Source organism: Tyto alba, unplaced genomic scaffold, assembly GCF_018691265.1.
Source record: "Tyto alba isolate M040663 unplaced genomic scaffold, T.alba_DEE_v4.0 Super-Scaffold_1, whole genome shotgun sequence".
Taxonomy (NCBI): Eukaryota; Metazoa; Chordata; class Aves; order Strigiformes; family Tytonidae; genus Tyto; species Tyto alba.
The window spans coordinates 14,088,280-14,110,910 of NW_024881261.1; the positions used below are offsets into that span (position 1 = coordinate 14,088,280).

Sequence of the window (22,631 nt, forward strand, 5' to 3'; positions counted from 1 at the left end):
AGCTCCCAGTGCCTATGTAAGCACTAGAGATTTGCTTGCTAGGGAAGCCCTTGCTTGTTTGAGTTGTCCTAGGTACCCTGAATGAGAAAAGGGTTTTGAAACGGTGTGCAACTCAAGGTTGGTGTGTGTATCCCTGTTATCCTACATCTCTTTCATTCTTGAATTTCTTCATTGCAGCATATGGGATGAAAAACACTTCTCAGAGTAACACCATGACAAGTACTGGTGTATCTGCCTCAGCAGGTGAGTGTGTCATTCACAGTTATTTAGGCATGGTGTTGTACAAGCATATCATGATAAAAATTAGTCAGAGATTCAGCCAGCTGAAGGACACTAAGGCTTGGCTCCTCAGGAACATGACTTGTCACTAGCCAAATCTCCTATCAGTACCTTTCTGAAAAGAAAGCAAATGATCCAGAAGCTAAGAATAAGCAAATGAGCTGGTCTGATTCAGATCTGCCCCACTCTGTGGTAACCTGGATGATTTAATTGCAGCTATTTCTGCTCAACAGGCAGATAACTGGATAGAAGATCACATGTGCAAAATTGTGCTCCATTTAAAGCCAAAACATTTGCAAAGTTGCTCTTAAACATCATTTTACAGTAGTACCAGCCTCAACCACTCAGAAATCAAGGAATTGACTTACACATAATCAGATTTTTTTTTTAATGAGAGAATCTGAGATTCTTTCTACTGGCCTTTTGTCCTTGAATGGTTTGGCTTCATCTTTTCCAGCTTTTTTCTGCAACTCTGAGAGATATAAATTAGTCTTTTATTTTTTTTTGTGTAAGAGAAGCCAAGTTTCTTCTGTAATCTGAGGACTCCCAAAGCTAAGGCTTAAAAATAGATGTAAATACCACATAAGTTATGATAACATTTCTAATACAGGTTCACTCCAGGTTTGTGCTAGAGTAATGGAATAATACCATTCTGGTTACCTTGATTTTCAATGTTGTGTCAATGCAGGTTTGTACACCATTCCAGGCATACTTGATACTGCCTAACAGCAGAAGAGTTTCCACACTGATGTTTCTGAGCCTTGTTTGGCCTGTGCCAAACCTCAATAAGCTACAGTTCAATGCCTTATAACCATGCCTGGCTCCCAAACATATGGAGTGCTTTGTGCTTGACAGAATAGGTCTGCTAAAGGTGCTCCTCAGCTTGAGCTGTGCTGGCTCTGATGACCCTCTCAGACTGATTTTCTGTGATTCTATAGTAAGTGAGTTTGAGAAGTGAAGAGGTCATTGAGCAGATGATTTCTATATGCAGTTGAATTCCAGATGCTCTCTATTTCTGGTAGCAATTGCTCTCCTGATAGTGAAATACACATTTCAAAAGAAATCTAATGACGCACACAGCTCTTCTCTTAGCTTCAGTGACCAGTATGTCTCTTTCTGGGCATTTATAGTAGTGGCAATCCCAATCACAACAGGACAACCTATTTTAATGAACAAAAGTGTTGTGGCTTGTAGTTATGACTCAGTGGCCCACACTCATCTCCTCCTCTTTCCCATCCTTTACCTATATTCTAGGAGGAACCATTTTGAGCTCCCAGGGAGATGACATTCTGCGCAAAGACTGCAAGTTCCTGCTGCTGGAGAAGGAGAATGCCCCAGCAAAGAAGGAGATGGAGCTCTTGATCATGACAAAAGACAGTGGCAAAGTCTTTAGTGCCTCTACCACTGGGCTTAATGGAGGTAACTTCTCTTCTTCAGTACATGTGGATATGCTGAAGGCAGAGAAATGGAGATTGATCATAGGAGGAGTTCAGAATTCAAGACATTAAACCTGGCTCAAACCCCAGCAAGCCAAGCAAGCTCTGGCAGGCCATTGGCCTCTAACAATGCCAGCTGCAGTCTAGGTCTAGCTTTTGCATTTGAAGCTCCAGAGTGTGCCTTGTCATATTTCACAAAGCTCAGGAGCTTTGAAAGCAAAAATCTAGATCTGGTTTAAACAGGCAGAGCTATTGTGTCTTCCCAACAAAAAATATATACCTTTTGCCAATGAAAGAAGATGGGCCTGGTTGAACTTCTTGTGGAATATTTTTAATTATATTCGGTTCCTGTTCAGGATCCTTTGTAGAAGACACCCTGAAGAAAGAGAAGCAGGGCTTTTCCTCCTCTTATGCTACAGATACTGGCCTAAAATCAGATGCAAATGGTAAGAGTTTGTCCCTGTGGAAATGAAATAGAATTTTATCCTTCTGCCTCTGTTACTGCTTTCCCCTTTCAAGTCCATGCTCTAAGTTTAATGATGCATAGAAGGACTGTTAAAACCTCTTTTACTGCTGTTAAAACAGGAGGACTGAAATCTGTGCCAACAAGGGACAAAGCAACTTATGCAGGTAAGTGATACAATTCAGACTTTCACTGGAAGAAGCACCAAGGCACAATATACACAAAAGCAATCGTTCTTGAGTGACATGAGTGATCTCTGTGAAATGACATCAGAGGGAGGGAATGTTCAGAAGGCTACTCTGTCTGTAATGAGCAGAGCACACGCCAGAGAAATTGGTACCAGTGATTTGATTGTGGATGAGTGGGAAATTGGTGTATTTTTTTATTGCTGGAGAAAATCAGATAGCTGACAGTACAGATGCTTCCTGCTACAGGACAGATTTATGCGGAGGAGAGGGCTCAGACAGACCATACCGGCTATTGCTGTCATTTATGGCTAAAAATTGTCCTAAAAATTGACCCAAGGGGATCATGCTTTTCAGCTGTTATTTTAAAATGCACTGTTATCCCCTGTTAGAATTCCCATTGGGAATTGCTGTTCCCAGCTTTCACAGGGCCTAGAATTACACCCACAGTGTGCAGAGTAGGGTGTAAAGATTTTTCTCTATAGCCCTTTGTATAATGGATCAGACCTTGGTGCCCTTATTCTAATAAATCTTGACTCTGAAGTCAAGGAACTTTTAATTAACCAGGAGACTGCCTCTTCCCTCTTCCAGAAATACGAAATGGTGATGCAGCAGGTGCAATTGGATCAGCACCATCCTGGTGTCCCTGTGGTTCCTGCTGTAGCTGGTGGAAATGGCTCCTGGGTTTGCTTCTGGCCTGGTTGCTTCTCCTTGGATTGCTTTTTGGACTCATTGCTCTTGGTAAGAAATAACTGAAGAACAAAATGTTAAATGGGATAGAATGACAGACAGAGGGGTGTAAGCTGGCAGAGGCCAAATACCAGATATATCAAGCCAGAGAACTGAAGAGGAGCACATTCAGCTCAATGGTGACTGCCACTAAGATATTATAAATGGACAGAAAGAATGGATAAGGAATATAAACCTCTGATGAGGGGTTATATAGTCTTGGGGCGAGTAGGATAGGAGAACTCCTGAGATCTGAGGCGTCACTTCTCAGAAACTAACAGATTCCAAAGTGGTCATTTAAACTCCAGATATCCCTGCTAGAAAAAAAAGATATAAAGAACAGTCCTGCAAAACTCAGAGGCCGTAGCTACCTAGCATGGTGTTGCTTTGTCCCTGCTATTAGAAGTAGGTATTTCAGGCATGCGTCTGTGGCAGCGTGTTTCCTAGCATTTTACTTTAACCTTCCAGCGGAAGATGTGAGAAAGCTGAAATCTCGTGTGGAAACCCTGGAAAAAATCAATGACGGTCTCCTGACAATTAACCAAGGGAATTCAAAAATAGAAAAGGATGTTTCAAGAGTAGACTTTCTTCAGGGTATTTCACCCTCCTCAACCTTCCCTTATGAAAATGAGGAGTCAGTCTGGTTGATGGTGAGGAACAGACTGAACAAGGAAATAGAACGAGGTGAGCAGAGTCAATGTCTGTGATGCTGCATGAGAACATATTATTTAAAGGGTGTTATTTAAGGGGATGTTATTAAAGGGTGTTATTAAAGGGAATTGCTTAAAGTGAGTTTTCCATTTTGAAAGAACTACACAGAAAAATTAACTGTCACCTTATTTTTCATGCTGCGTTTGTTAGCAAGGGAAAGATGATTTACTTCTGTTTAACGGATAATAGAAATAGGTTAAGAACAGAGGAGCCTCCATTCTCCCAGCTGCAGAAATTTTACATATTTGCAAGAGCAGATTTGCTGAGGAGACTCTACTTACAAAGCCATACTGTGCTTGATAGCCTGTGCTGCCTGCAGCCTCAAAACCCAAATAGGATCCTTGTGCATGAAGCGAGAAGCTATTCTGTTGTATAATGCACTCTAACAGCCTCTTCACTTCCTGTTACAGGCTACTTCCGAGGGGAGAGAGGAGAACCTGGTGAGAAAGGTACAGCCATATAGTCCTTCTCTTCCCCTGTCCTATTCTTTGGCTCTGGCAATGCACAAGTTTGGGGTGGATGTTGCCACGGGGGGCAATTGGCAGTGAGAAAGATGAAGCTGGTTTATACCCAAACAAAAAGAATCATAGAAATATAGAATCATTTAGGTTGGAAAAGACCTTTAAGATCAAGTCCAGCCATAAACTTAACACTGCCAAGTTCACCACTAAACCATGTCTCTAAGTGCCACATCCACACGTCTTTTAAATATCTCCAGGGATGGTGACTCAACCATATCCCTGGGCAGCCTGTTCCAATGCTTGATAACCCTCTCGGTGAAGACCTTTTTCCTAATATCCAATCTAAACCTCCCCTGTCACAACTTGAGGCTGTTTCCTCTTGTCCTGTTGCTTGTTACTTGGGAGAAGAGACTGACACCCACCTCACTACAACCTTCTTTCAGGTAGTTGTAGAGAGCAATAAGGTATCCCCTCAGTGTCCTTTTCTCCAGGCTAAACAACCCCAGTTCCCTCAGCCCATCCCCACAAGACTTGTTCTCTAGACCCTTCACCAGTTTCATTGCCCTTCTTTGGATACACTGCAGCACCTCAGTGTCTTTCCTGTGAGAGACCCAAAACTGAACACAGTATTTGAGGTGTAGCCTCACCTGTGCTGAGTACAGAGGGACAATCACTTCCCTAGTCCTGCTAGTTTGCCAGTTTGACTGTAGAGGGCCTCATCCCATGCAGAACTAATACAGGAGGCCCAATCTTGCACTGTGCTGGTGTGAAAGGCCAGATCCTGTTTCCACTAGTGGGATGGGTCTGATTCTGCACTATTCAAGTGTGAAGTGCCCCTGTTCACCCAAAACTCCTTCATGTTTTCTTGAAGGTGGGAAAACAACTAGAAACACAAAATGAGTAATCATTGGAAATATCTCCTGAAACTCTCCTGATTTTATTTTTTTTTTCCTCTTTTCTCAGGTGACATGGGAATGCAAGGTCCCAGAGGTGAGTCTGTAGTTACCTGTTTTCTCAGGTATATTGGCAGCCTGCCATAGGGCCTGGGTAGCAAATGGATTTTTGTTACTCCAGAAGTTAAATAGACAAGCTGATGCATTCTGTAGTTCAGGTATTGTTGTAATGGTTGGATTTTTTTGCTCTTCTTCCGGGCAAAGACAATTTTAGAGTTCACAACAGAAGAGATAACAGATCTCACGTTGAACCTAGAAATTTCTTTCACCTGGATGAGAGTCATTCCTGAAGCCAGGCTCTACCTGGTTTAATCACAGAGTGCTTCAGAGGATTTTGCATGGTGTAAATGATTCAATCCATTGCATAAATACAGGGAGGTCAACATGGCATTGCTGGAGACAGCAGAACTTGAAAACATGCCAGGAGAATAAACTCCTTTTTATGTGGGGTGAGGGTCAGCCAAAGTGACAAACAGGGAAGATCCGTTCCCCACTGACTGTCTGTTTCTTTCTCTCAACAGGAGAGCGAGGACTTCCTGGTGTCCCAGGTGGGGAGTAGTACAGTTCCCCTTTGAGGGAGGGCATTTAGTGACATTACTGTAAGCAAGAACAAATTTTGCACTGCAAGCCTTGCTCAAGGTGGTTCTCTAAAGAGTCGCATAGACTAAGTCACTTGATTGATATCTTGGTGCTGAGCTACAGACACAGCTCAGACACTTAGTTACAAGCAAGGCCTCAGCCTGTCTTCCGCTTTGTTGAACATGCCTAATTTGGGGTTGTGAAGATCCCAGCCTGCCTTTGAAAGTCCCACAGCTGCATGAGTACTTGTCCCAACTTCCTTGTGCTCTTATATGTATTGTGTTCTTCTTAAGAGATCCCTGTTCAGGTACCCACCTTCCAAGTAATATGCTCTTTACCCCAGCTGATGAATCCCTCCAGGCTTCAGGCTCCCCTAATTTGCATGTTATTCTTTCATGGTACACAGGCACATTTGTTATGTTTTTCTTTCCAGGCATTCCTGGTCCAATTGGGCACCAAGGACCAGAAGGACCGAAGGGACAGAAAGGCAGCATGGGTAAGCATCTCTGTCAGTGCTGTGAGTGTCTCACAACTGATTGACACATGGCATGAGAACACAGACACCAGGTTGGTCTGATCATTGCTTTCCTCCATGGAGGTGGTCATGGGTCCTCTTGCTCAAGGCCTCCCATAAGAATCCTTTCTTCACAAGGCATCTGTTTTCTGTAGGTGATCCTGGCATTGAAGGTCCCATGGGACAAAGAGGTCGAGAGGGGCTACCAGGGCCTCGAGGGGAGCCTGGACCACCTGGATTCGGAGAAAAAGGAGACAGAGGTAGGAACTAGTTGTCCCATTCTTGGATAAAGCAGAGAAGGACAAAGCTAGAGTTTGGTCCTGATTTAGAAAACACCTCAGTTATAGAATTTGATTTGATTATTCAGACTGAGATTTCATTTTAGACATTTCCCAGCACAGACAAATCTGGCCTAAGGGATTTTTTTTTCCGAATTTACAATGGGTAAACAAGGGTTGGTTTGGTTTGCCAGGTCTCAGTGTTAGTTAGGTTTGGAAGCACTTAGTATCATAGTCCTCTTCTTCCCTGTTATCCAGGTCATCAAAGCTGGGGGATTTGTCTTGCTCATCTAAAAGCTCAGTGAGATGGGATTTTTTTCTTGGACAATGCATGCTTCTTTGGGTGTTTTGAACTTACCAGCAGATTATTCATGACACTTGCTAGAGAAAGAACAGGAGATGGGATAATGGAAAAATGGGTTCACAATTGTATTCTACGGTATCTATTCATGCTCTTATTCTGTAGGTGTTGTTGGTGAGCCAGGTCCTCCAGGGCCACCTGGTCCCCCGGGTTCTGCTGGCCTTAAAGGTAAATATGAAGATGAACAGACTGAGCCTAGCAGACTGGTTACGAGTAAATGAGCACTGCAGCCTTCCTGTTTCACTTGTGTTGCACTGCAGTAATCCGAAAAATGAACTAATGGTGCTCATTTTAGATAACAGTTACTTTGGTAGGTGCACGTAACCTTTAGAGCAATAAATTCCTGAATATTTCTGCTAAGAATGGGAATTGGCATGGAGGTTTGTCAAACACCAGTCTTTAAGATGTGTGATGTTTCCAGCTGTTTTTTCTCTGCTTTCAGAAATAAGGTAAACTCTGTATCCCTGACAGGCTTCTAACAGAGTTACAGCTCTACAATCCATGTAACTGCAATAAAAATTGCACTGTAAAAAAATGGGTCCCACCTGAAGCAGAGATCCCAAGTCTCAGCCAAGATGGAAGACTTGAGGCTCTTTACCCTACTTTAGGGAAAACCACCTCCTCTGTGTCACAAGAACTAAGTTTGTTGTCCTGATTTTGCGTATGCCAGTGAGGCAAATTCTTCCCGTGGCTGGGCAGATTCCAATCTGCTAAACACCTATTGAGTTGTTGATGCTGTTGGGCAAACTAAAAGAGATTTGCTCATTTTTTAATTGCCGTGTTACTGAAAGAAAATCCATGTTCCTTATTCATAGGTTTGATGGGTTCTCCAGGCCCACAAGGTCCTCCAGGTGAGTGCTGCTTTCCTTTGCTATGGCATCTAAAGGCTAGAGAAAACAAAAACACAGTGACAGTTTCTCATAGTTTTTCTTCCTCAGTGATGCATAATGGTGAGTGGGGTGAATTAAAACCCCCCATCTCTTCTTTCCGCAGGTCCTCCCGGCCTACAAGGATTTAGAGGAGAAGCAGGTCTCCCAGGTGCTAAAGGTAAGCTTCTCTTCCCCTCAGCAATTACAGCAGCACTATCTGATGCACTTCTCTAGCACTGCTCTGAGTAGCAGACTTAGTCTGAGCATGTAGCATTTTGATGCTAGAGGCAAAGAAAAGCATAAGACTGAGGAAAGGGGAGTAGGAACTAAACTTAGCGATTGCAAGCAAACCTTGAGAAAGATAAGAGACACAGAGATAATAGAGCAGTCTAGGTGAGGAAACATGGTTCGGTGGATGGAGCCATATTGAAGGAGAGTAATTTCCAGTTTGAGTTTGTCTGATACCAGAGTATCTGTATTTCTCCTATGATTTTTCTTGATGCATGAAATTCCTTTCCGTTCTGACTTACTACTATTCTTCAATCATGCATATATCTTTCAGGTGAGAAAGGATCCACTGGAGCCCCAGGACCTAAAGGTATGTTGATCAATTAGATATCTTTTGTGGATATTTTCTTTAGATTCCTTTAGATATGGATACTGTCCGTGGGTATTAACCCTGTCCTTCTTTGGCTTTTTCCTCTGTGCTCTTGTCAGAAAGCAGACTTTATTTTCTCTGATGGAAACAATCTCACAGAATCCTTCCCTTTTTTTGTACCACAGGTGATCAGGGAGAGAAGGGTTCTCGTGGAATGACAGGTCAGTGGATTGTTTTCCTGGAGTAACAGCCTATCTAATATACATGTGCATTATTTGAGTTTTCAAATAACAGTATAACCCAGCCAATCTCAGTTAGGTTTCTGAAAAAGTATAATTATATTATTGGTTATAGGAGTTTTATTTTTGCACTCAAGTTTTAAACAAATAGATCCCATTCTTCATTCCAGTAATCTTGGTAGCAATATTTGTATTCAGCTTTAGGGAAATTCTCCCTTACATGCTCTGTATTCACATCACTTGAGCTTTTTAATGCCCAGAGACAGTTACAAGTCATGAAGTCTGAACATCCTGTCAATGCTGGTTTTCAATTGCAAAGCACCAAATACTGCTGACAGTCATAAATTGTATCTTCACCAAGATTTATTTGATTCATTTTCATACCATTTTGCTACAGGTGAACAAGGCTCAAGAGGAATGCCTGGTCCTCCAGGAGAACCAGGGGCTAAAGGACCTGCAGGTGGGTAACGGAAAACAGCTGTGTTTGTATGTGGGGCACCCAGAGTGTGATTCTATGAGCACAGACAAGGAAACAACATGGGAGTGGATTCATACTGGTTATGATTCTAGGTCTTTTCTCCGGGTAGCTAAGATTAGTCTGTATATTCAGAAAAGATGTCCTACAGCTAAGTTTCAAGTCAATGTTTTCTGAATCTTCAGTAACTGCAATCAAGAACCAAGGTTTCTTTTAGATGCAATATGATGAAAAGTCACTCTTGTGTTTAGGGCTGTGCTCTGCTTAATAAGAGGACAGGGTGACTGTGGTACTATTTCAGCAGTCCCTAACAGTCTCTTTTCTTTGGACAGGACAAGCTGGCCGTGATGGACAGGCAGGTGAAAAAGGTAAGGAGTTCCTTTGAGGTAGAAGTGCAGGTACTTTCAGATTTGGAGGTTGATTTGCAAAAGGGGTGGGAGAAGATGGCAGCAGATTCATGTTCTGGAATCTTGCTGTCTCAGAAGAACTGTAGAGTCAACCATGTAAGCATGGAACTGAGACATATAGTGGAGCTGACTGTAAACTTGTGACAGAGTTCTTTTCACTACAGAACTCTTCTGTCATTGATGTTCACCTCCCAGGCGCTGATGCTGAAAATGACCAGTTGACTATGAGGATGCAATAGGTAGAAAGTGCTTCAGGACAGCTGGTGGCCAAGCTTGAATGGATTGGTAGATTGTAAGAAGCCATTGACTTCTGGCTTGCTAATGGTGATTATATCCCTAGGTGAACCAGGTCTTATGGGAATGCCAGGAGCCCGAGGCCCACCAGGACCCTCTGGAGATGCAGGACAGCCAGGTAAAGCATACAGAAAACAAACACACTTTTTGATCAGTCAGGAAGACAGATGTCTTTGCCAACAATTTCCAGTCTTAATTGGAAGTTACGGCTGACAGAGGATCTCTGTACTGTAAGATGATGATGAAAGGAAAACATGCAGGGATTCTAGACACTTTGTGATCTCAGGATTGCACACACTACAAATAAGAACATGAGGTGCTGTGAGCCAGTGTTCAGTTTACATACAAGATGCTAGGCCAATTTATACCACTTGCAGATCGTGTGCTATGTTTTCAAGTAAATGTAATCTTTTTCTCCCTGTCTGTCCTTTCCCCACCTGAAATTTGTTTAGCCATCTTGGAATTTTTGCCTTTTTCTGCCAGGTCTCACAGGACCACAAGGACCACCAGGTAGGCTTTTCCACCATGTTCCAATTTATCAATGACACACTTTGATATGGGCTCAAAAAATCCTTGTCATTTTCCCTTTGTGCTGCCTGGAGCTTCCAATGTGATATGCCAGGGTTTATGCATCTCCTTTGGCTTATGAGACAGGTTTTGTGGTTGGTGTCTGATTTTTGAGAAATGAGAGCCTTGGAGTGTTGAAAATTTGTCTAGTTTGCAAAAAACTACATATCTCAGTTCCCTGTGTGTCACTGAAAAGTCCTAATCAGCAGCAGAAACAGAGGGGAGAGGATGTAGCAATAGAAGTGGAAACAGAGGATGTGATGTCTGTAAGTAGAGGTGGTTTGGGGGGGGCAAATCACCAGAGAATTTATCTAGAAACCTCAGGACAGGGAGCAGTACCTGGAAGAGCTACAGGTAAATCTTGGGAGTAGTGCCATCATCCAGGGAGCAGTGGGAGAAGGGAAGCCCTTAATTATGCCCAGGGACACTATGAGCTTAGTCTACAGTCCACTGTGAATTATTCCACTTGCTGTCAGGGACCTGCTTATAAATGCTGAAAGCCAGGGTCTTGAACAGGGAACATCTTCTATAAACCCATAAGTGAAACTCAGCTGGGGTACCTGGAGAAAATAGAGCAAACAGTATTTGCACTAACCATTTTAAATTGTTCATCTGCCTCATATCAGGACTTCCAGGCAACCCAGGCCGACCAGGGGCTAAAGGTGAGGTTTTTTTCTTCCCTAATACTTATTTTCTCTCTAAGCACTTAATTTTAGGGAGGATTATCTTCTCTGCTGACCAGTCCCTGAATCAACAGTGGCATCTAGTGGCTTTAGGAAGGAAATGTTTGAGAAACAGACTAGCCAAAGCCTCCCTGAGCATACACAAAAGGCAGGGCATCTGCTGAGGCACTCAGCATGAGAGTTCTCCGCTGAGGAAACCTTATCAAACCTGATTCTGCCCTGAGTATATGAGTATGGTGCCTGGTGACTGCAATGGAATCTGTGTGTCTGCATCAGATAAATCAGGGCCTCTTACCTGGGCTGGCCGATGTAGTGCTTGGAAAGCTGATCAGAGGATATCTCTGAATTAGCTGAGCTCTGTTGCTTCCCCCATGACCTTCTAGTGCTGTGACTTCTCAGACGAGATCAAGGGGAAAGAGAACAAAAATTAGATGTTTAATAAGACAACATCATTGAGCTAGTGACAGATCTTCCCCCAAAAAAGAAGTTCATCTTTTGTCTCTTTGTTTTCTTAGGAGAACCTGGAGCTCCAGGAAAAGTCATAAGTGCTGGTATGTAGTGCTGTGAGAGTTCAAACACTTTTGCTTTCGGAGGGTTTTCTCTGTCTTTTGTTATGCCTCCTAAATTCATCTTGACTGTGTGTCAGACCTGTACTGGGGCTCCCTGTGTTGGGAGAATACATATGCTGTAGATGTGTGATTCCGTAAGGATAGATTTGTTACACATCTGCTGGATGTGTGTATATATGTGTATGCGTGCAATGTACGTGTTTGTGTTTCAGAGGGTTCGTCAACTATTGCTCTGCCAGGCCCACCAGGTCCCCCAGGCCCAGCTGGCCCCACTGGACCCCCAGGTGTTCCAGGTGAGGAAGCTGCTTTTCTGCTGTGGTTTTTGCAGACAGCTTACATTGCTGTGCATCTAGTTTTTAATTTAATGTGTGATGTTTATTGTCTCTGCCAGGCTGCCCTGTCTGGGAGGCAAAATTGCTCAGGCAGGACTCATGGTCCTCACCCTTCCCTTCAGAAAGACCAAGATCTCAGGCTGAGTTAGGAAGGCAGCAGCCTCAAGGCAGAAATGGGATGTGATCACAGGGAGGGAAGGACAGAAGGGAGGGCTGAGAAGATGAAGAAGCTGGGAACACTGTTGTTGTCCTTTGATCTGATGAGTACGAAGTAGTGATAGGTCAAATCTTGTGAGTAGAATCAAGCTCTTTTGCCTCTCAGGAAAGCAGGCTTGTGTCTAATCCCTTTCCTGGCACTGTTACTGAAATCAGGAAGTGCTTGTTTTCCAGTCTTGGCTTTGAACTCAAGACAGCAGAAATCCCACATGAGCATCTGTGAATCTTTCACACAAACACACACAGACTCTGGCTGAGCATAAGCTTGGTCCTCAGACTCCTCTGTCCCAGGTCAGACACAGCCCTCCAGCACCCTACTGTCAGGCAGCAGAGTGCCTGAGCCCTGATTCTCATCACACTTCTGTTCCTCTCCCGGCTGTACAGCTGGAGCTAATCCTGGAGCTGGTTTGGTGGAGCTAGCCTCAATTTGCAGCAGGGAATGTGAGAGGAGGGTTAGGCCTATTGCATTTCTATTGTGGTCAGTGACATTCTGGTTATTTCCCCAACAGAGGCACCAAGCACTTTAAGTGCCACATGATGGAAAACGAGTCTCTTCTCCGGAGCTTCAGATAATACATAGGACGTTGAATTCATATCCCATAGCAATTCCATTTACTTGTGCAGACAACTACATTATATGATAGTCTCAGTTCTTATAAAAGACCTATTGATTCTTTCCTGCTACTGCAAAATACAACCAGGAAAATCTAATGCAATCTGTTTTTTTTTTCCTTTGAAACCAGGTCCTGTTGGACCAGCTGGTCTCCCTGGACAGCAAGGTACCATTCTCCATCAGCTTTGATTTTGCTTCTTAAGAGCACTGAATTCATTAGTTTTTCTTTGTTTCTAACTCTCTCAGCCCTTGGCACAATCTCTCTCCATTTTGTTTGCAGATTTCTTCCTTTCAGTTCATTTTGCTGCGTTATTTGGCTTAATTAATCTTGTAAAGAATTTCTATGCTTTTTTTCTTTCCCGGGGGAAGAAGTGGGGTGGTAAGAGCCAGTGTGATGTGGATGCTGCAAATGTCTTTTTTTCTTACATTATTTTTTTCTGGAGGATGGCATTTCTAAGGCACTTCTCAAGTGCAGTTGCTTTTCTGTGGTAAGGGACAAAGCCCAGCTGGATACCTCCTGCCATTTTGAAAGGTGGGAGAACGAACTAGAGCCAAATTGGGAATAATGTCACTGTGAAACCACTGCCAGTTGGACAGACATCTGTTTGGAAGGGTCTGAAGAGAGTTGACTCCTAAGAACCTTACTTAACCAGTTTTCTGTGATCCTGATAGAGCAAATTGTGCAGTAATTCCCACATTTAAACAGTGTGCCTCAGACCCAGGGACTGAGTTCATGCTCTCAGTTCACATAAGCAAAGTCTGAATGTGTTGTCAGGGAGGTGAGGAATAGGTACAAAATGTCACCCTCTCTCAGTGATGTAATTCATTCTTTTTTTTTCCTGAAAAAGGTCCACGGGGTGAGAAGGGATCCGCCGGTGAAGCTGTGATAGAAACTATCAAAACAGAAGTCTCATCAATGACATCTCAAAGTAAGTGGGCCTGCTTTTCCATTCCTTTGCTTGAAGAGGTGCCAAAGGCCTCAAGGCCTGCTCACAGCTAACAGGAGATGCCTCTACCTCTTTCCCCTCAATGTGACCTAGGGCAAGTGTGTGTGCATATGTTTGGTGGCAGGACAGCAATACCAGCTACCTCTTTGCCCTCCTTCTTATGTGTGCATTCCAAAGTGCTTTCAAAAGTAGGTAGATGGCATCAGGCCCATGCCACTGAGGGGAAAGCTGAGGAATGGTGACTGGTGAACAGACCCTAACAGCAGACATGGTCACAGAGCTGTGAGGTTTCAGCCTGGCCTTTTAGCCACTGTGTTTGTAGAGGGCAGTTTCCTATGTAATATGAACACAGAGCCATCTGTAAGAGGAGAACAAGTTTGAAAAGGCACGTTAATCTGAGCAACAGAAATCAAAATCTCTCTGTGAATTAGAGGACAAATTCACAGCGGAGCAAATGCTATTTTAAGATGAAAATAAATGGGGCAGAACAGAATGGTTTAGCAGCATCCCAAGAAAAGTGTCTGCTTGCTCTGTGCAGTACTAGATATGTGGTGCATCTACAGTCAGTAATTCCAGGGTCTGGGACTTCTGCAAGTGTGCAGGAGAGGGAAGGTAGAGGAGAGCATAAATGGCTCTTGCCTGATCACCATCTGAATGGGGTCATGTAGATCCAGACTATTATTCAGTACTGTCCCACCCCCCCCCATTCAGGAGTCTTGGATCTCAGCATTGCTGAACTTTGAGATCATGCCTTGACTTGGAGGTGAGGATACACCTCCAACCAAGATAACACAGTGCAGCTACTTGTTAAGTAATGGCTGCGTAATGTCCTCCCAAAACTTGCCCCTCTTTGAAAGAATCTTTCCTCTCCTTGAAAGTTCTTTCCCTCCTTCTCTAGCCTTTGAGTCCTTTGCTCTTTTCCTTATCAACCATTACCCTCCAGAGAGATGTCCTCCCTGTTTTCAGTATGCTGCCAGCCTGCTCAGCACTCTATTTTGCTCTGTGTCCTAACCTGCATGCTGGCAACCAAACACATCTCTTCTCTCCCCTCTCTGCCTCAATTTTGGCTTAGATCACCCAGGTCCTGCCTTAGTCCAACTTTGATTGTAAGAGCTTCTAAAAGCAACATAACATCAGTGTTTCCATAGCAGCAGTAGCTCCATAGCAACAATATTACTTTTTGTGTGTGTTTCATTTGCACAGTGCTGGCAGATTTACAAGGGCGAGCAGGACCACCAGGTCCCCCTGGACCACCAGGTACGTAGTAAAGCAGAGCTCGGTACGTAAGCAGGGGGATGCTAACACACATGGCATGTTTCTGGGCCATGCAGTTTGCTGAGTAAATATTCTATAATGCCCCTGTTTCTTTTGCCATCAGGTGAATCTGTGCAGGGACCCCCTGGACCTCGTGGCCCCCCAGGTAAGAACTTGTTTCTCTGAAACAAAGGTTGAAAGTGGGAGTTTTTTCCAGTATCTCTGTGCTGTGCCCTGCAGTATCCCAGGTACAGTCTTGGACCTGGTGGAAGTTATTAGGGCTGACTTTACGGGAAGCAGGATTTCACCTAGTGGATTCCTACTAACACAATTTCACTGCCATATAGTTTCATAGCATCAAGATGCTGCCCAAGAGAGGAGATTTGCATTGGCAACGGTTTGCTAGCCAGAGTAGTAATTCATATAAGCCATACTTTTTGGAAAGACTCAACATTCACAAATCCACAGAGGAAGTAACTGCAATCAGTTCTGTCTTTAATTCTTACTTGTCCAGCCTTAACTTCCAGCTGGGGACAGATGGAGCAGTTCTTACCATGAGGGACATATCCCCACTCCACTTCCTGTAGCACAGATTTCCTTTTCACAGCCAGAAGAGGGGAGGTGCAGGAGGACATGAGACAGGAGCATAACCCCATTCCTCGCTCTCTGCTCAGTAGCAGAAGGGAGCAGGGAGATGTGTGATGAAATGAACCTTCCCTTTCAATGCAGTGAAGGGTAGTGGGGATATAGGCACTCTGTACCACAAAGAAAGGAGTTTCTCTGTCCTGTGTCTGCTGTAGTGGCAAATGATAATGAAGAATAACTGACAGGGATAGATGTATGTGGAGAAAACAATTATACTAGACTACACTTATAAATATTTGAGCTATGGCAGTGGCTTCAGATATAGCAGCTCTGACATGCATTTACTTACACTGCTGAGGCTCATCCTTCCTGAAGCCTTTTTGTGTCCCTTTTGACTAGGAGAAGGATTGCCAGGTCCTCCAGGCCCACCGGGGAGACCAGGATCTTCCATGTCCACCTCTGGTAGGTTCTTCCCATTCATTCCCTCACCTGTGCCCTGGGAATGTCCTGACTGGTGGGGTTGCAGAGAGCACATCCTTGGCTAGGACCAGGTGGGTCCAAAGGAAACTTGTGTCATGTTCTGTTGGATGTCATGAAGAAACCTTTTTGTTTCAATTACAGAAACATTCCTCACAGGCCCACCAGGTCCACCAGGCCCACCAGGCCCAAAGGGAGACCAAGGTGGGTATATCCTGCCGCCTCATGAAGATACTAGATGGATCTCAGCACCTCAGACTTAAAAGAAGGAAGGGCTTGGAAACAGAAAGTATCCTGCCTTTCTGTGGCTTTTAAGAGAGCTAGCACAGTGATCACTAAATAGGACTCCTGTTTGCTGCCATAAAACAAGTCAGTCTTTGTCGGAGAATTTATTAGCCCACAGTACTGGCATCAAGGCAATTGCTGTATTCAGATCCCAATTTTGCAAGCCCATTATATTTAGGAGCATTCAGAGCTTCAGATTTCCCATTAAAGAGGAACAATCTTCTTGCAAAATGCAGTGTGAACTTGGCTAAGTCAGTGCAAGGAGATGGCCCTGTGAAGTGTAGCTCATCTCAGATGGCAGGAAAACACAGGACCTACTCCCTTTACAGATTCCTGCCCTGCAAATTGAGGGCCATGATAATACTCTGCAGTGTGGGCTGCGATGTTGCAGATCAGAACAAAGCAAATGCTAACACTGTTCCTCTGCTCCCCTGTTTGCAGGTGAACGAGGTCCACGAGGATTCACGGGTAAGGAGGCTTTGAGGAGATACCAGTGGGGTGCAGGGTAGCTTGCCTGTGTATATGACTGCTCCTCCATTTCTGTGTCCCATGCAGGAGAACCGGGCGAGCCTGGCCTTTCAGCTTTCTCCTCCCATGGTGAGTCTGTGCCCTCTTTCCTCTTGTGAATTCTTTGCCCCTAGCCCATTACCCAAGGGGGCAAAATCCTGCTCTGCTGATTCTAGCTTAGCTTTAGTGGAGCCAGGATTTTGTCCACACGTTTTATTCCTATGAATCTCTGATTCTCCTTCTGCAATTGGCAGGTGACAGAGTTACCTTGCAGGGACCTCCAGGAGTTCCAGGCCCACCAGGTCCACCTGGACCCAAAGGTGAAGTTAAAAATCTTTCTTTCTTTGCTTGTGGCCTTACACAGCAAAGAGTGGTTGAGACTAAAGGAGGGAGCAACCTGGTCCTTTGGGAACTACAGCTGTGCCCACTCCTGCCTTTTCAGGCAGAGCAGGACCATAGCAATAGTATTGCTCTGACCATAAGGCACCCAGGCAGGTCACAGGAGGCTCAAGAAAGCTGCCATGGCCTCTTACTTCTGCTGTTTCCCAACAAGCTGCTATTTCAAGATAGCTATTACAAGGGCTGGCTAGTTGCTTCTATGACAACATGACCAAGTATGCAACGTGCAGTGACACCCATTACAACTGTCTGTCTCCCTCACTCTGGTCTGCAGGTGATGCAGGTGTCCCAGGCGCTCCTGGCATCCCAGGAGCATCTCGAGGTAAGAGGCCCAACCATCATTGCTCTCGTGTTATCAAGAAATGCTGACATCCTGGTGGAGACTTTGAAAAAACTCCTTTGGGTTTTACAAGTGTGGGTGCCAACCTAATGCTGATGGGATTTGTGTTCAAAACCCATTTTTGCACAGCCTGCCTTAAGTCAGACAATTTAAGAATTGCAAGTTTTCTGTTTCCAGCTTGCTGGGAATCCTCTGAGCCAGAGTTTTTCCTCATGGGATGTGAAAGAAAGGGATTCCAGGCTGGCTAACCGTGTTTCACAAGGGAGTAGGGAAGCTGCATTGAACCATCTAGTGGCAAAATTGCTGATCAAAAGAGAAGTGCCCTTTGTTCAGTTTTACTTACCCTTAGGTGAATTCATGTGAATTAAGCTGCTTTCATTCTGAGTAAGAGCATCTCTGTATGCAGGCTATTAATGCTGTTTCACAAAAATGCATATGGATTAATTTAAGTGTCTGTTCCATGTGAATAAGCCCTCTGCTTGTCCACATCATGTCTTAGGAATACTATCTCAGTGGGCTGGGCAGACAGGCACCTTAAAGAGCATGAGGTGTCATTCAACACCATGGTGACAGGAGTCACACAGGGCCCAGCTGTATCTGAGATACATCTCAAGCCCACCTGAAATGAGTGAGGAGGTTCTTCAGCTGGTGCTGCCCAGGCTGGCTGGGATTGGGAGCAGCAGGGCAGTAAGGTTCGCCTAACGAGCTTGAGTGCTTTAAGGATCTCCATCTGTATTTCTGCACAACATTGTACTCTGGTGCACAAACTGACCAGGCCCGTCAGTGCGAAGCCAGAGCGGTCTCTGGACTCAGCCCTGTAGAGCTCCAAAGTCTGAATTATAAATTGCCAAATTAATTGAAGATGTTATACTGCCTAATAGCCCATGCTCAGACTGTGTTTAGAGATGGAGGGGTTGCCCCTCCATATGCCATTCCCAAAGCTCTTTCTAGACCCGTGGGAAGGGCTAAATGCAAGCACACTTTAGCATCACTTGGTCTAATGCAACCATGCCAAAACCATTCCTTCTCCTTACAATGCTTTCTGTAGGTGGATCCAGACAAATTCAGGGACCCCCAGGACCGCCAGGGCCACCCGGTCCTCCTGGCCCAGGTGGAAGTTCATCTCAAGAAATTCAGCAGTATGTCACTGACTACCTGAAGAGTGAGTACAATAAGATTTTGACATGGGATGCATGCCGACCTCTCTTTTGTTCCCTGAACCCCTTGTCACTCTCCCTTTAGAAACAGTAGCCCTGCTGCTCTGGCCCTATTTCTACTGAATACTGTGAAGTGCTGTTGCCCACTCTGGCCTCTGCAGAACTGTCCTTCTGCTGGCCTGCTTCTTGCCAGGGGAAGAGGGTCCAGTAATTGTCTATATGGCCATTGTCCTCCCTCTCATGATGTGGACATATCTTGGGCTTCCCACCTAGGTGACAACATAAGGCATTATTTGACTGGAGCCCAAGGCCCACCGGGTCCTCCAGGCCCACCTGGAGTCATCACCACTGCAGATGGGACGAACTTGGATTATGCGGAGCTGGCTACCCGTGTTATGAGCTATATGACAGGTGAGCACCACATTGGTACTTTCTGTACTGAGTCATACTCTCAGCTGAGCTTGGCAACACCTAGGAGGTGACAACCAGAGGAGAAACAACAGTCTTTAAATAGCAGCACCCCAGTTATTCATCTGCTGCAGTTTTGGTCCAGAACCTCACACAGCTGAGATGGCCTCTGAGCCTTGTCCTATTTTAGTAGTTATATTAATTAACAGTTGCTGTTGTTTAAAAAGTATCACATTGAACATTAGCTATTAGAACCTGTAATGCCCCCAAGACCCAAACAGAGGTGGCTCTATTTGGTATATGTTGTCTCAAGTATTCTGGGGCTGTCTTATATGCTTGGGGCCCTCCTAAAATAGATGAAATTCCCAGAGCTTTTGGAAGTAGCATGGAATCTCAGTCAGAAGAGCACAGAGCACACAACTGTGGAGATGACCAGGATGTCTGAGACGGCAACTAATTCATGGCTGAGGGCGTGGGGAAGCCCATTCCACCAGTTAAACTGGAATAATTCAGCTTTCCTTTGTCCCTGTCTGACCCCTCTTCACCTTCTCTCTTATCTTGCTTGATGTAAGACATTTTCATTCCCACAGGCTCCTCAGGTCACTATCAGTTTTCTGCCAGTTCAGTATCAACTACGTCTGTTTTGTACCAAGAACTTCTGGACATGCTGCAGAGTAAGTGACCCTCAAGGGAAACACAGGGGCTGGGAGTAAAGAATCCCAGCAGCCTGGAGATCCGCCCTTCCCTGCCAGTATCCTGTCTCCAGCCAGAGCTACCAGCAACTGCTTTGGAGGGCACAGGCTTACCCTAGGTGCTGCTGAGCGACCTCCGATGTCTTCTTCCAAGTCCTTTGGAGACAGATTTATGTGTCTTGTACTGGAGAGCTTGCCTGCTTTCCAGAAGCTACACTTTCTTACCTGTTTGCTTTTTGTACCCTCTATTGTAACTGCAGTTTCCCCACTCTCACCCCTCCCTTCTCCTTGGCTCTTTAGGTTGCATCTATGTCCCCCCTTTTTAGGAATTCCCCACAATTACCCCCAAACTCCCACTAAACCTTGTGCTTCTACTTTCCAGCTCCCCCACTCTCTTAGGGTTCCCCCAATTCCTTCTTTCCCACCCCAAAGTCTCGCTATGACTTTGTTCTTAAGGTGAGAAGGATACCCAGCTCTGTATTCTTTTCTACACACACCGTTACCGTGGGCTGATAGATGAATCACCAGGATGTCATTTTGCTGTGCCTGAGGGTATTGATGATGCTGGCCAACACTGCACTCCTCCTGTGTGAGCCAGTGGGGAGCCAGTCAGATTCCATGTTCCAGACAGATAAATGGCTGCTGAAATGTCACAGAGCTCAGCATGGTCTTTCCCAGCTGAGCCACTTTTTATTCCCTTTACCTAAGATACTCTCCATGGTGTCCTGAAAAAACACAGCACAAGGAGGTCCCTTTAGCATTCCAAATTCTCATCCTCCTCAAACCCTGGGTTGTAGGAGGTTCCCAGCCCTGTCCCAGATGTTTCTGACACCATACACAGGGCAGTTCACACTCAGAAAAAGAGGAGAGGCAGGGAAAAGAACTTTGCAACCATAGGTTTTGATGGTCTCCCTGCTGGTGGGGGCTCAGCTTACATGCTGGGAACTTCTCACACCTGGTGGTATCTTTGCAGCAGCTGGACAGCCTTAAAAGATGCATTTTTCCTTTCCAGGAGAAGAAATTCGTCAGTATCTAATTGGACCTCGGGGCCCACCGGGACCTCCTGGACCAGGGGGAGATGGCATGTCTCTGTCACTGGATTATGATGAGCTGACCAGACGGTTTATCAGCTACTTGACAAGTAATGTTTCTTATTAGCGTGCATTTCCCTCTGTTCCTTTAGGGGCTGAGCTCATGCTGTCAATGAAAACCCTTCCAGTGTCAACTGTGTGAATCCCTATGTACAGAGACCTCCTCACAGGGATTGTGAGAGACTTGGAAGAGAACAGAGATACCCTGTAGCTAAGATACTATCCACAGACTTTAGTAATTTTAGCTTTGGTAAAAACTGAGTTTAGGAACATAATTTCATTCTAGTCATTTTAGAAGCTCCATCACCACCTTCACGTGCCTTCATAACCCTTTTCTCACTGACTCTGTAGCCAGGATATCTCTCTCTGTGGAAGAGTTGATCTATGCCCATTTCATGTCAGGGCAGCTCAGGCAACAAACTCCTAGAAGTTTAAAGTTAGTTGAAACAAATTCCACCTCTGTGCTTCATTTTCCCATCTGTAAAGGGGTGATATGGCATGTCAGAACTGTCAGACAGAGAGGACTCTGGAGCACCCCCAATATCAGTGCTAAAATGCCTAATCCTGATTTCTGCCTGCTTAAAAGCACAGCCTGGTCCATGCTCAGTCTCTCTGAACTGACCTTGGAGACCAGATCTTGCTAGTGGGCTGCTCCAGAGATGGTGGGAATTTCCTCTGTGGCTCTGGAAGCAGGAAACTGCTGTTTAACAGCAGCACCCCAGCAACTCAAGCAAGACATCTGCATTTTATCAGTAAGGAGATTTCATAAAAGCAATTCACAAAGTTGCAAAGTTTTGCAGCAGAGCTGCTTGCATATGAACAGACACAGGGAGAGCAGCACATGCATCAGCCAGTGGGTCACAGCTGAGCTGCACGTGCTGGGGTGCCCTCACCTTCCCTATCAGGGGTTCATGAGGTGTGCAGAGCTTTGATCAAGAATAGAGGCCTGATGCTTGCCTGTCTGCAGGTGCCCTTGTGTTGGGATTAATGGGGAAAGCTTTAACCCCAAGTCCAAAACAAGGCTGGGGCCTTCCAAAACAATCTGCTGATGGGAACACTCCACCCTGCAGGAGTCTCTGCTACATTGTCTGGGAAGGAGCCCTGCAGCCTCTTTGCTCAGGCTGTAGCAGCCTGTTTTGATAACGTGCTACTCTTGGTTCTGTTTGATTTTGCAGGTTCTGGGATGAGCATTGGGCTTCCTGGACCACCTGGGCCTCCAGGGACACCTGGTATATCTTACAGTGACCTGACAACATACCTGCGAAGTAAGCCAACTTCTTTACTCCCCTGCCATAGGTCCTTACACATCCACAGGATCTTTTTATACAGGCTTAGTCACAGAATTTCCCCATTTGCCCATCATGACAATAACCCTCAGTGTGACTCTGATGGTCCCTCTGCCTTAGCAGCACTGCAGGTCTCCTGGGCTCTGCCAGGACTCGCACAGACTGCGAGAGGCTGCAGGCAGATCACCGTGCTCCTGTGAAGAGCAGCAGCAGCAAGGTGCTCTCTTGGGGATGGAGGAGCTCTTTGCCTTCTCCAAACTGCAGCATAAATTAATTTCTTATGCCACTGTTTAAAAGTATATTTAAAAATTAGGGACTTCTATGCTCTTTGAGATTTCTTGGCTTTCCAGCGTGATGTCTGCGTGCAGGGAAGTGAGGAGCACCAGGAAGGC

General features: G+C 45.1%; 1 protein-coding gene across 1 annotated transcript in view; it reads left to right on the forward strand.

Moving 5' to 3' along the window:
* COL17A1 (collagen type XVII alpha 1 chain) overlaps positions 1 to 22,631 on the forward strand; it is a 42,145-nt gene that overhangs the window by 16,002 nt on the left and 3,512 nt on the right. The window contains exons 13-50 of the mRNA XM_032988787.2: positions 178 to 243; positions 1,534 to 1,698; positions 2,072 to 2,161; positions 2,301 to 2,345; positions 2,955 to 3,104; positions 3,561 to 3,776; positions 4,214 to 4,252; positions 5,228 to 5,254; positions 5,739 to 5,765; positions 6,230 to 6,292; positions 6,466 to 6,570; positions 7,055 to 7,117; positions 7,765 to 7,800; positions 7,943 to 7,996; positions 8,381 to 8,416; positions 8,602 to 8,637; positions 9,053 to 9,115; positions 9,463 to 9,498; positions 9,878 to 9,949; positions 10,315 to 10,341; positions 11,025 to 11,060; positions 11,597 to 11,632; positions 11,863 to 11,943; positions 12,942 to 12,977; positions 13,660 to 13,740; positions 14,962 to 15,015; positions 15,137 to 15,178; positions 15,997 to 16,059; positions 16,219 to 16,278; positions 16,801 to 16,827; positions 16,915 to 16,956; positions 17,121 to 17,186; positions 17,540 to 17,587; positions 18,654 to 18,767; positions 19,036 to 19,173; positions 19,761 to 19,844; positions 20,875 to 21,003; positions 22,129 to 22,218. Coding sequence (XP_032844678.1) covers positions 178 to 243; positions 1,534 to 1,698; positions 2,072 to 2,161; positions 2,301 to 2,345; positions 2,955 to 3,104; positions 3,561 to 3,776; positions 4,214 to 4,252; positions 5,228 to 5,254; positions 5,739 to 5,765; positions 6,230 to 6,292; positions 6,466 to 6,570; positions 7,055 to 7,117; positions 7,765 to 7,800; positions 7,943 to 7,996; positions 8,381 to 8,416; positions 8,602 to 8,637; positions 9,053 to 9,115; positions 9,463 to 9,498; positions 9,878 to 9,949; positions 10,315 to 10,341; positions 11,025 to 11,060; positions 11,597 to 11,632; positions 11,863 to 11,943; positions 12,942 to 12,977; positions 13,660 to 13,740; positions 14,962 to 15,015; positions 15,137 to 15,178; positions 15,997 to 16,059; positions 16,219 to 16,278; positions 16,801 to 16,827; positions 16,915 to 16,956; positions 17,121 to 17,186; positions 17,540 to 17,587; positions 18,654 to 18,767; positions 19,036 to 19,173; positions 19,761 to 19,844; positions 20,875 to 21,003; positions 22,129 to 22,218 — 2,643 coding nt within the window. The remainder of the gene's footprint in view (positions 1 to 177; positions 244 to 1,533; positions 1,699 to 2,071; positions 2,162 to 2,300; positions 2,346 to 2,954; positions 3,105 to 3,560; positions 3,777 to 4,213; positions 4,253 to 5,227; positions 5,255 to 5,738; positions 5,766 to 6,229; positions 6,293 to 6,465; positions 6,571 to 7,054; positions 7,118 to 7,764; positions 7,801 to 7,942; positions 7,997 to 8,380; positions 8,417 to 8,601; positions 8,638 to 9,052; positions 9,116 to 9,462; positions 9,499 to 9,877; positions 9,950 to 10,314; positions 10,342 to 11,024; positions 11,061 to 11,596; positions 11,633 to 11,862; positions 11,944 to 12,941; positions 12,978 to 13,659; positions 13,741 to 14,961; positions 15,016 to 15,136; positions 15,179 to 15,996; positions 16,060 to 16,218; positions 16,279 to 16,800; positions 16,828 to 16,914; positions 16,957 to 17,120; positions 17,187 to 17,539; positions 17,588 to 18,653; positions 18,768 to 19,035; positions 19,174 to 19,760; positions 19,845 to 20,874; positions 21,004 to 22,128; positions 22,219 to 22,631) is intronic.